The sequence below is a fragment of the Callithrix jacchus genome, chromosome 6 (assembly GCF_049354715.1).
Source record: "Callithrix jacchus isolate 240 chromosome 6, calJac240_pri, whole genome shotgun sequence".
Lineage (NCBI taxonomy): Eukaryota > Metazoa > Chordata > Mammalia > Primates > Cebidae > Callithrix > Callithrix jacchus.
Window position 1 is genome coordinate 95,807,927 of NC_133507.1, and position 13,202 is coordinate 95,821,128.

At 40.4% G+C, this 13,202-nt stretch overlaps 1 protein-coding gene across 2 annotated transcripts in view; it reads right to left on the bottom strand.

Annotated features, from left to right (window-relative positions):
* ACMSD (aminocarboxymuconate semialdehyde decarboxylase) overlaps positions 1-8,442 on the bottom strand; it is an 81,563-nt gene extending 73,121 nt beyond the window's left edge. For both annotated transcript variants that reach the window (XM_008998987.5, XM_002749492.5), the window contains exons 1-2: positions 8,319-8,442; positions 3,369-3,413 (exon numbers count right to left, since the gene is read on the bottom strand). Coding sequence is in view for 1 of the 2 variants with exons in the window: in XM_002749492.5 (XP_002749538.1) it covers positions 3,369-3,413; positions 8,319-8,375 (102 nt within the window). In the remaining variant the exon portion in view is untranslated. The remainder of the gene's footprint in view (positions 1-3,368; positions 3,414-8,318) is intronic.
* Between the last annotated feature and the right edge of the window lie 4,760 nt (positions 8,443-13,202).

The window sequence follows — 13,202 nt, forward strand, 5'->3', positions numbered from 1 at the left end:
GCTAGAGGAGCAAAATCAAAAAAACTCAAAACCTAGCAGAAGACAAGAAATAACTAAGATCAGAGCTGAACTGAAGGAGATAGAGACACGAAAAACCCTTCAAAAAATCAATAAATCCAAGAGTTAATTTTTTGAAAAGATCAACAAAATAGACAGACCACTAGCCAGACTCATAAGAAAGAAAAGAGAGAACAACCAAATAGATGCAATAAAAAACGATAAAGGGGAGATCACCACAGATTCCACAGAATTTCAAATCATCAGAGAATATTACAAACAACTTTATGCACATAAACTAGTAGACCTGGAAGACATGGATAAATTCCTGGACACCTGTGTCCTCCCAAGCCTAAACCAGGAGGAAGCCAAAACTATGAATAGACCAATAACAAGGTCTGAAGTTGAGGCAGAAATTAAGAGCCTACCACACAAAAAAAGCCCAGGTCCAGATGGGTTCACAGCCAAATTCTACCAGACACACAAAGAGGAGCTGGTACCATTCCTTCTGAAACTATTCCAAATAATCAAAAAAGAGGGAAACCTTCCCAAATCATTTTATGAGACCAACATCATCCTGTTACCAAAACCCGGCAGAGACCCAACAAGAAAAGAAAACCTCAGGCCCATATCCATGATGAACATAGATGCAAAAATCTTCAATAGAATATTGGCAAGCCAATTGCAACAGCACGTCGAAAAGCTTATCCATCATGATCAAGTAGGATTCATCCCAGGGATGCAAGGCTGGTTCAACATATGCAAGTCTATAAACGTAATTCACCACATAAACAGAACGAAAAACAAAAACCACATGATTATCTAAATTGACGCAGAGAAGGCACTTGACAAAATTCAACAGCCCTTTATGCTAAAAACCCTCAATAAACTCGGTGTCGAGGGAACGTATCTCAAAGTAATAAAAGCTATTTACGACAAACCAACAGCCAATATCATACTGAATGGGCAAAAACTGGAAGCATTCCCTTTGAAATCCGGCACTAGACAAGGATGCCCTCTTTCACCACTCCTATTCAATATAGTACTGGAAGTTCTAGCCAGAGCAATCAGGCAAGAAAAAGAAATAAAGGGTATTCAAATAGGAAAGGTGGAAGGCAAATTGTCTCTATTTGCAGACGACATGATAGTATACCTAGAAGACCCCATTGCCTCAGCCCAAAAACTCCTGAAACTGATAAGCAACTTCAGCAAAGTCTCAGGATATAAAATCAATGTGCAAAAATCACAAGCATTCCTATATACCAATAACAGACTTAAAGAAAGCCAAATCAAAAATGAACTGCCATTCACAATTGCTACAAAAAGAATAAAATACCTAGGAATACAACTCACAAGGAATGTAAGGGACCTCTTCAAGGAAAACTACAAACCACTGCTCAACGATATAAGAGAGGACACAAACAGATGGAGAAACATTCCATATTCATGGTTAGGAAGAATTAATATTGTGAAAATGGCTATACTGCCCAAAGTAATTTACAGAATCAATGCTATCCCCATCAAGCTACCATTGACTTTCTTCACAGAACTGGAAAAAACCACCATGAACTTCATATGGAACCAAAAGAGAGCCTGCATAGCCAAGTCAATTCTAAGCAAAAAGAACACAGCGGGGGCCATCACACTACTGGATTTCAAACTATACTACAAGGCTACAGTAATCAAAACAGCATGGTACCGGTACCAAAACAGAGATATAGACCAATGGAACAGAACAGAGGCATCGGAGGCAACACAACATATCTACAACCATACAATCTTTGGTAAACCTGACAAAAACAAGCAATGGGGAAAGGATTCCCTGTTTAATAAACGGTGTTGGGAAAACTGGCTAGCCATGTGTAGAAAGCAGAAACTGGACCCCTTCCTGACACCTTACACTAAAATTAACTCCAGATGGATTAAAGACTTAAACATAAGACCTGGCACCATAAAAACCCTAGAAGGAAATCTAGGCAAAACCATCCAGGACATAGAAGTAAGCAAGGACTTCACGACCAAAACACCAAAAGCATTGGCAACAAAAGCCAAAATAGACAAATGGGACCTAATGAAACTCCACAGCTTCTGCACAGAAAAAGAAACAGTCACTAGAGTGAATCGGCAACCAACAGAATGGGAAAAAAATTTTTGCAGTTTACCCATCTGACAAAGGGCTGATATCCAGAATTTACAAAGAACTCAAACAGATTTACAGGAAAAAAACAAACAAGCCCATTCAAAAATGGGCAAAGGATATCAACAGACACTTTACAAAAGAAGACATACATGAGGCCAACAAACATATGAAAAAATGCTCATCATCACTGGTCATTAGAGAAATGCAAATCAAAACCACATTGAGATACCATCTCATGCTAGTTAGAATGACGATCATTAAAAAATCTGGAGACAACAGATGCTGGAGAGGATGTGGAGAAATAGGAACACTTTTACACTGCTGGTGGGAGTGTAAATTAGTTCAACCATTGTGGAAGACAGTGTGGCGATTCCTCAAGGCCTTAGAAATAGAAATTCCATTTGACCCAGCAATCCCATTACTGGGTATATATCCAAAGGACTATAAATCGTTCTACTATAAGGGCACATGCACACGAATGTTCATTGCAGTACTGTTTACAATAGCAAAGACCTGGAACCAACCCAAATGCCCATCAATGATAGACTGGACTGGGAAAATGTGGCACATATACACCATGGATTATTATGCAGCAATCAGAAATGATAAGTTCGTGTCATTTGTAGGGACATGGATGAATCTGGAGAACATCATTCTCAGCAAACTGATACAAGAACAGAAAATGAAACACCGCATATTCTCACTCATAGGCGGGTGATGAGAAATGAGAACACATGGACACAGGGAAGGGAGTACTAAACACTGGGGTCTATTGGGGGGAATAGGGAAGGAGGGACAGTGGGGGGTGGGAGCTGGGGAGGGATAGCCTGGGGAGAAATGCCAAATGTGGGTGAAGGGGAGGAAGGCAGAAAAACACACTGCCATGTGTGTACCTATGCAACTGTCTTGCATGTTCTGCACATGTACCCCAAAACCTAAAATACAATAAAAAAAATGCTAACATTGATTGGTGGTGGAGGAGGAGAGAGAGAGAAAGAGACAGGGAGAGGCTTTCTAATGGGTTCTCAAATCTTCCTAAATACTGCTCTTTGAAGCCCCCTCCATTTTTCCCAATTATTCTGAGAAATCTCAGTGCTGTTCCCTTGCCTACAGCAAAGCTAATACATGAGCAGAAGAGTGGGATTCCCTGGAGGCCCAGCCTGCAGTGAGGTATCCCATGGCTCAGCTGTCCCTGAGTCCTGCTGATGCTCATGCTTTGGAAGAAACTCACCTTGCTGTGGTGTTGGAGCTGCACCCAGCCTCCGTAGCCAAACCTCTGCAGTGGGGAGAAGCACAGTTAGAGTCACGGAGCAAAGACTGGGCTGCAATCAAGGGGCATCCTTAGCGCAGAGGATCCTGAGCTCCATCTTTCATGTACTGCCTTTGCATTTCCCCCATACCCATGTAGCACTTATTCAACATTTACAATTAAATTCACTTACATTTTTCCTCCAATATATTTATATAGGAAGAAAAATTCTTTTTTTACTTTTTTGTTAATCAATGAGAGCTTGTAAGTTTCCTCAGGTTGGCCTTGAACTCATGACCTCGCCTCCACAAGTGCCACGACATCTGGCCAGAGCCACTGCGGACCCCAGGAAGAAAAATTCTGTATCTCAGTCGTGCTGGTTTTATCTTTTCCCCTAATGCAGCTTGAATTTTTAAAATGAAGATTAACATGAAAAAATATTTGTTCATGTGCCATATGAAATCATTTCACAGGCCAGCAGGAATACATCGCCGCTAAGGACCACTCTTTGGGAAATACACTGCTCTTCAAACTGTGGGTTGCAATACTTGAGTGGATTGTGATATCAGTTTAGTGGACAGAGACTCAAACATTTTAAAACAGGAAGTAGTATAGGTAGCAGATGCTGTTGGTGTCCCACTCATACCCCTTTGCTTTGACGCTTCTGTGTATGCTAGCCCACCTCCATCAGCCAGCGTCTGCATTTCATTGGTTGAGGCTTTCCCCTGGAACCTGCTTTGATCAAGCCATCCTAGCATGTCAGAAGTACTAGAAAATTAGCCCCCTGCATCCCCTCGACCCAACAGCCCTTAACAGATAATTGTGAACACACCATACCCCACCCCTCGGTCAAGATAACGTGGAGATGAGGCACACATTCTGCTCTGAAATATAAACCTTTCACTGTCTGCCCTGTTTTCCCTGTCTCACTTCCCCACTCTACTGGTGTTTCCTGGGATCACCTCCAAAGCAAACTACTTACATCTGAATTCTTGTCTCAGGGTCTGCTTTTTGGAAAACGTAAGAGAGTAAAGAATGGAATGGAATAGAATAAATTAGGATGTCTCTCATGTGGTAATGGTTTCATAACACTTTTCCTTCCCATTTAATGTATATAAATGTTTGTACTGAGTCACAATGTGAAATAGATTTCTTCCTGGGGATCATGCATAGAAACTGTTGAAAGCCACTGACTTAAAAACATAGGTAAATATGACTCAAGTAACTATTGGCTTTGTCATATCATACCATCATATCGTTATTCATTCTTCACGCTTTCATGGAGTGGGAAGTCATCTATGAACAGCCTTACTAGGGCAGAGAAAACAAAAGTGAAGGGCAGTTCCAGCCTGTGTGAAGCAGAATCTTGGAAAGTTAAGGCTGAGGTAGGCAAGGAATCCAAGGGCTGTATCATCGTGTGTGAGAGGCACTGTGACCAAGATGCACAGGTGGTCTGGGGGCCTCAGGGAGGGAACTGACCTATACCTTGGGCTGCGGTATTGGGAGGGAGGTTGAAAAGCTTATCCTGGGGTCAGATTGGAGAGGATCTTCTAGTGTTCAGGATTTCCACACTCCCTGCGTGGCTCTCACAGTTTGATGTCAGAGGGAAGGAATGGAGGCAGGCATGGCTACATGAGGGAGATCCTTAATGGCTCTGATGGGTCAATGAGTAAAGCAAGCTGAACATCAGCTCAACCTCTTGCTTGTTGTGGCTGGATGAGGCCAGGGTGCAGCAGTTGGTTTTCATGCCATGGTGTAAGGAAGTTGTCTGTAGGGAGTCAGGTCTTGGTGGACCCTTTTCCCTAGCTCCTGTCACCTCTACACTGAGGGGAAGGTCTGGGCCTGGGCCATGGTGCAGTGTCTCTGTGTCTGTGCCTGAAGTCTGCCTTAACAGCTTCATAAAGTTTGAATTAATTCTATACCAGTCTTATTCTACCTAGGTACGAGGTCTGTTCCTGAGTCCTAGCCCCAAATAATCATACTATCTTTAGAAATCTGTCTTCTGTTTCCTCCCCAGCAACATCAGTGGACCCAGTTTTGCAGGCTGGGCAGGCAAGGGAAACTATTGGCCAGAGCTCAGCTTCTCCTCCCTGCATCAGGCTCTCTTTGCCTGTGCCCACAGCCCCTGTTCCCACCCTTCATGCATTCAATACTCTTGTATTCTTTCCTTCTTTCCCCCTGGAAAATACTGCCAAGTCAGGTGTGTTGCGGGAGGGGTGGAATATGACTTTATTCAGTTACACTTTAGAATAAACTTAAGACTATGTGCTCTCAAACTGGAAATTTGCCATTGAATTTTTATCCTTAATGTAGAAGAAAAGGTTTTATTTCCTTCTTTCTTTACTGCCTGCTTTCTCCCTCTTGTTCCTCACTCTCTTTCTTTCTTACTTTTTCGTAATTGTTTAAGGAACTCTACTCCACCTATTAGCAGGTGAGAGAAGTATTCCATTTGGGGAAGGGCAGGGAAGTAGGAAAGGCCGAGCAGAGGGATCCTCCCACATGCAACAAGTCACTTACAAGGCCCTTGACTTTGTTGATGTGAAATGTCTCCAAGTCACTGTTTCCTATTGCGTATTAATAAAATGATGCTAACAGGAGTGGCTGGGACATAAGGTTTTTTGGGAATTAGCTGAGATAGTGCATATAACGTTGCTGACAGCAGGCCTGCCAGTGGACAGGGCTTCATTCATGCTAACAATGATGCTGATGGTGATGGTGGCGATGGTAGGAGCACGAATGGCCATGGTGGAAGGAGTGAGGTGGGGGTAGTGGTGTGGCTGTAGTGGTGAGCACGGTGGCAGTGGTGGTACCTGTGATGGGTGATGGTGACGGTGGTGGCAGTGATAGCCATGGTGATAGTAGCAGTGGGGATGGTGGTGGGGGTGGCAATAGTGACGACAGTCTTATTCCAACCCCAAATGGAATACTCTGGGGTCAGAACGAAGGAGAGCTGTGAAGAAAAGAGCCTTTTGTCACTCTGTGTCTGTCCCTCCCTCCTTTTTCCTGGAAAGCATAAAGTAAACCTAACTTATTTAGGGCATCTTTATTCTTCTCCAGGCCCGTGCTTGACATAGCCCACCATTCTCATCCCAGGTTGAGCTGAGCTTGGGGTCTCAAATTTATGATCCTGGGAGCGGTTTTGGTCCAAGCATGTGCCAGGAAGTATTTATAGTCTGAAAGTGTTTGACAATAACTAGTGTCTCATAGGCATGTATGAGCATGCCAAATAAAAAGCAAATGGAAAACATTCCAGGGAATTCAGTTTTATATACTGGACTTGCTTTATAAGGGCTCTACTCTCATGACGTCACCTCCAGAAGGCTGCGTCTCCTAATACCATTGCCTTGTGGGTGGAGATCTTTACTGAATTTTGTGGGAGACATACACATTCACACTGTAGCTCTTTGTAAGCCTCAAAATCCTTGTCTGGACTAGGAGGTGGATGTCCTGGAGCTTGGAGCCCTGCTTGGAGGGCCCACCATGCTAGCTAGCTCTCGCAGTGGGAGAGTACAGGTGAGCAGTGTCCTCTAGAGACCACCATAGGGTTTCCAAAGCATTTCATGTGGATGTTCTTTGATACTCAAATAGAGAAAAAAGCTGTAACATAGGAATTAGTGCTATTAGTGACCGAGGGGTGGGGTATGGTGTGTTCAGTGTATTTATATACAACTCCCTCAATTATCTATTAAGGGCTGTTGGGCCGAGGGGATTCAGGGGGCTAATTTTCTAGTACTTCTGACATGCTAGGATGGCTTGATCAAAGCAGATTCCAGGGGAAAGCATCAACCAATGAAATGCAGACACTGGCTGATGGAGGTGGGCTAGCATGCACAGAAGTGTCAAAACAATGGGGTATGAGTGGGACACCAACAGCATCTGCTACCTACACTATTTCCTGTATTAAAATGTTTCAAAGATGGCTCAGTATCACTTGTATTTTTCAATCCACAGTTTCTACCACCCATCTTACCTAAGATACCAATGGAGAAAGCAGTACTTAAGATAAACATCCTTCTATGAGACAACTATGAAAAGAAAATAGTTTTCTCTACTTGCACAATGAACCACATTTAATTCAAGTTCGGGTTAATTCATTTTCCCTCACTTGGGATAAAAAAGATGAAACATTATCAGTGGTGTGAAAGTACTGGCAGAATGCTGAAGATTGGATAAAACCTGATAATAAGCCTGAACAAACCTCTAGCCAATTTTACATTTTCTTTATGTTCCTTACCTTCCTCTTTTTGTATTCTTTCAAAAGTTCTTAATGGCAAAAGGAAATTTTCATCTTTAGAGAAACACAAAGAGTATTCTTTAGGAGATGTCACTGTGCAAAAGCTTCATATCATTTATTCTAGGGTTTTTTGATGTACCTATTTCCTAGTTCCTCATGACAAAGATTTATAGACTAGAGAACATCAAACAGTGAAGGTTTCAGGCAGTATCCTAAAATAGACTTAAAAAAATGCACAAAGCTATCTCTTGGTGCTTCTAAAACTTATTTTAAACATTTTGGAAAGGAGATATATTTTAGAAGTCCTCAAAACCGATCACATTTCATTTTTAATAGTCTTTTACTTAAAACTGTAACGTTAAATTCTGTAGTTGGCATGTATCTTCCCAGCAGCTGAATATGTGATTTTAAAAAAGGTAAATCTGCCTAACTTAAATTGACCAGAAATTTTAAAGAATGCTTCATTTGAGGGAAAAAAGGGATTCTGAGAAAGTGCTTATTTCTTTAATCCAATGTTCTTTCAAAATAAATATAAAAGTCATTTTTAATGACTAGGAAATCAGAGTTACCAAATAATTTAACCTCCCCGACCCTGACCAAAGCAGATAAACTTGACGTCTAATTCCACAAAGAAGAGAAAGGCATTTGGAAACCCTGGATAAGTTTCAGAAATAATTCAGCAAATTAGTTACCATTACCTTTTTTAGATCTGGCCATTCTTTTGGTAGAATATGACTATGGATGTCAATTTTCATCGCCACAGGATCAGTGAAGCATGTAAGGATAAAAGTTTTGCTGTCAAGAGACCTTTGTGAAAACTGTGGAGTGAACTGATTTAGTTAGTCCTTTTATAGCCACCTTTAGGCACCAGTGGGTAGGCCTGCCCAGCCCAGTCTAGCTCCATTAGAACTGCCTTATTAAGGTTCAAAGTTCTGTTGATTTGTTAACCAAGCTTTGGGTTCAACACTCTTTGGTAGTCAGGACTCTTGGCATAAAACTTAAAACAAAACAAAACAAAACAAGAAAAAGCTGTACTCGACTGTATGAGGTCAAAAGCACAGCAGGATGTTTAGAGTTCCAGCAGGCCAAAAATGGACTAATTTTTCATTTTAAATATTTTAAGTTTTGTAAAGCTATACGTAGTTAATAATTAAATAGTTTGTAGTTAAAAATAAAACCATGCTGAGGGCTTTTACAGAAAAAGGACAAATCACTGACTCATCTTTTCTTATCTTTCCTTGCACTATTCAGAAGCAGCCAGTTTTTATGCTTTTGCTTTTTGCTCAGTTAGTTACTTCCATATCTTTAAATAACATTTAACAATTGGCTTGTTCATGAAAATTTGGCATGTTGAAAAGTTGTGGGGAAGTTTCATATTTAGTTTTAAGTCACAGAAAGAGTCCACTCTTCGCATGTTTTTTCCTCCAATGCCTTTGTCTTGGACGCATTCATTGATGCATTTTTAAAAAAAAATTTGAGACACAGTCTTGCTGTACTCCCTAGTCTCAAACTCCTGGGCTTGAGTTGTCTACCCGCCTTGGCCTCCCAAAGTGCTGGGATTACAGGCATGAGCTTAATTCATGGCTTTAGCAGATATTTATGGTGAACTGCTATGTGCTGAGGATGTAAGGTTGACTGAGAGATAAGATGATACATATGCTGTAATGGATAATTGCACACATCCTAAAGTATAGGGAAAAGAAGATAGTAGCCATTTCCACTTAGCATTGTCAGAGCAGTCATGTAGGGCTTCCAATACAGCAGAAAGTGGGGCTTATGGTCATACGTCTGAAGAAAGCCTGGAACAAAGCAGCCCTTGATTGTTTTGTGTTTATGCTTTCCTCTTCCTGGAAAGCTTAATATGTTCGAGGGACCGCAGGTACCCTGTGAAATCTTTAAACCTGCCTTGGATACTCCCTTCCACTCAGACTCCACAATACATAAACTGAGCAGTCAAAAAGCTTCCTTCTGTAATTCAACTAGATTCTGTATAAATTATAACAAACAGCTTGAAAGAAAATAAAAGAAATCCTTGAAATCCATTTTTTGAAAAAGTTCAGTGAGCTAAAACTGAATGAGTAAGCCTTAAGCTAACATGGAGACACTTGCCAATACCAAGTAAGTGCAAGCACTTTTAGAGCACTCCCAATGGCCAGGTACTGGTCCATGAATTTTAATAATAGCAGTTCACTTATTACTCATAACATTCCTATGGGGGAAGAACTAGGACCAATATTCATTTTATAGGAGAGGAAACTGAAGCACAGAGAAGTTAAGTAAGTTGTTCATGGTTACACAATAGTGTGTGGGAGAACTGGAATTAGAATCCAGACAGTGTGGCTTCAGAATCCTAGAGATTCCGGGGTTAATATCCCACAAGGGAATGGGAGATAATAATATGGGCAAAACTGAAATGCCCTCGTTACACTAAAAGTCTTGATGGGTCTAGACCCTTAGGGATAAAGTAGACTAGGAAAAAAATCCATTGGCCCAAAAAGGGAGTCTGTTATGAAATCTGCTTTCATTATGAGGGGGGAAAAGGAGAAGAAATAAGTTTTCTCTGAGAAATTCTTCGGGAATTACTATTCAAGGTCACCCACTAAGATTTTAGTTAGTTAATGAGATACTAGGTTGGTAATGCTCGTCTACTTCCTCTCATCCTGTCATAGGCCATTTAGTGTTGCTTTAACAGAATACCTGAGTCTGTATAAAGAAAAAAACTCATTTGGCTCACAGTTCTGCTGACTGGAAAGTCCAAGAATGTTGCACCAGGAGCTGTTTGGCTTCTGGTAAGGGCCACATGCTGAGTCACAACATGGCAGAGAAGCAGAAAGATGAGCAGATGTGTACAAAGAGAGACAAGACAAAGGAGACTAATGAGTTTTATAACAACCTGCTCTTGGGAGAACCAATCTGTTCCTCTGAGAATGAATCCAACCTCACGAACTAAACCAGTCTTGTGAGAAACCCATCTTAACAGCCTAATCACCTCTTAAAAACACTACTTCCCGACACTGCTACATTGGCAATTAAATTTTAACATGTTTTGTTAGGAAGAAATTACATCCAAAGCATAGTACTGCTTTTGGCCAGAAAAAGGAAATGTAAAACCTCTCTGAAGAAAAACATCCCAATTCTATCTCCTCAATATTGCCACAGATTAAGTACCCCCCAAAATATTGTCTCACAATAAAAAATTCTACACACATGAGGAAAAATGTCACTATAAGCAAGAGTGCACAGATATAATAAATAATAGATTTAAACCTCCAGAAAGGTTTACTAAGTTTGAAAAGGAGCCAAATGAAACTTAAAAATGAAATAAAAAAATTTAAAATAATGGACAAGTTAAACAGCAAAATAGATGTGGCTAAAAATAGAATTAATGAAGTGGAAGAGAGCTTTCACACAGAGATGAGGGAATTGAGCCTATGTAAGAGACAAAACACAATGGTTAGAATGAAAAAGTTTAAATGGAGTCTAACTGTAGTGCTAACATAGAGGAGACAGAAGTTGGAGAAGAGATATTCCAAGAGATAGTAGCTGAAAATTTTCTGGACTGAATGAACCAACAGATCCAGGAATCAAAAACTGTATCAAGAACTGACAAAAATTCATTTGTAGAAACCTTGTAGTGAAAAACTACAGAACAACAAAATAAAAATAAGATCGTTTGAGCTGAGAGGAAGAAAGAGAATGCCTCCAAAACTCAGGAATTAGACTGACAGTGTACTTCCTATGGCATTAATGAGATCCATAGGACAATAGGATAATATATTCAAAAGACTAAGGGACATTAACTGTGAACTTAGAATTGTACACCATGTAAAATTTTAACAATGAGGGAGAAGTAAAGACATTTTCAGATAAAAAGTGAATTTCTATTGATAGAGCCTCACTTAAGAAATTTTTGAATGACATACTCCTAAAAGAAAGAAAATGACTCCAGAAAGATGGTCTGAAATGCAAGACTGAATGGGGAACAAACAAACTGTAATCTTATAAGTAAATCTTAAGATATTAAGTACTACTGCTACTACCACCACCAATAATAATAATAGTAATGCCTGTTTTAAGGAGTTAAGATGCCAGCAAAATGTAATCCAACTGCATCTTTGGCATGCTGTACCAACAGTGAATCTCCGAAATTTACCATCTTTTGCAATCTGGATAAACTGAGAGTTTTTTAAATCATTAAGTCCTGCTTTCTTTTAGTTTACCATTTTATCAATCTATCTTTTCCTTTTGCATGCAATATAAACAAGAAGAAACCAGGATGAATCTTTAATACTTTGCTCGAAAATCTCAGCTAAACGTCCAGTTTGATCACTTACAAGTTCTAATTTACACACAACTGTAGGGAACACAATGGTCTAAGTTTTCTGCCACTATATAACTCACTTTCCTCCAGTTTCTGACATGTTCTCATTTCCTTCTGAGTCCTCACCACATTGCCTTTTTTTTTTTCTTTTTTTTTTTTTGAGACAGAGTTTCACTCTTGTTACCCAGGCTGGAGTGCAACGGCGCGATCTCGGCTCACTGCAACCTCTGCCTCCTGGGTTCAGGCAATTCTCCTTCCTCAGCCTCCTGAGTAGCTGGGATTACAGGCATGTGCCACCGTGCCCAGCTAATTTTTTGTATTTTTAGTAGAGACGGGGTTTCACCATGTTGACCAGGATGGTTTCGATCTCTTGACCTCGTGATTCACCCGCCTCGGCCTCCCAAAGGCACATTGCCTTTTAATAGCCATGTTTCTACCAATGGTATGTTTATGATTATTAAGGTGTTCTCCAAGACAATATGTGTTCTCTCTACCAGGCTCCTCACTTCCTATGAGCTCTCACTGGCAGAATCTTTAACATCTGTATTTCTACTAACAGTCTCTTTAAGGCAATCCAGGATTTTCAGTATTCTTTCACTCTCTGCCTAATGTCCAATTCCAAAGCTGCTTCCACATCTTTATGTGTTTATTGCAGCGGTATTAGCTTCCAATTGCTGTTGTAACACATTAATGCAGACTTAATGGTTTAAAACACACGAATTTATTCTCTCATAGATCTAGAGGAAAGAAGTCTAACATGGGTGAGCAGGGCTATTTTTCTTCTGGAGGCTCTGCAAAAGAATATTTCCTTGCCTTTCTAGCTTCTGGAGACTATCTGCATCCCAGGCTCCTGCCCCCCAAGCCCCATCTTCAAAGACATTGGTGCAGCATCCTCTATATTGTACTGAGAATTTTTACTTTCTGAACAGAGACTTGGTTTTCAATTTAAAGCAGCCTAAAAGTGAGTAGAAATATCTTGGATGATGGGTTGATGGATGCAGCAAACAACCATGGCATACGTTTACTGATGGTAACAAACCTGCACATCCTGCATATGTATCCTGGAACTTAAAATTAAATTAATTTTTTAAAAAAAGAAATGTCTTGGAGGCTACACAGGTTTTCATCCAGAGGGAGGAGAAAGATGATTTTCACTAAGCAGAATTAAAGGGAAAGTGTGAGATCTAAAAAGGTGTGTATATGACTACATTTAATGTATGTTCAATGTACCTGTAACGGAAGAAAAGAGGATTGCTTTTAG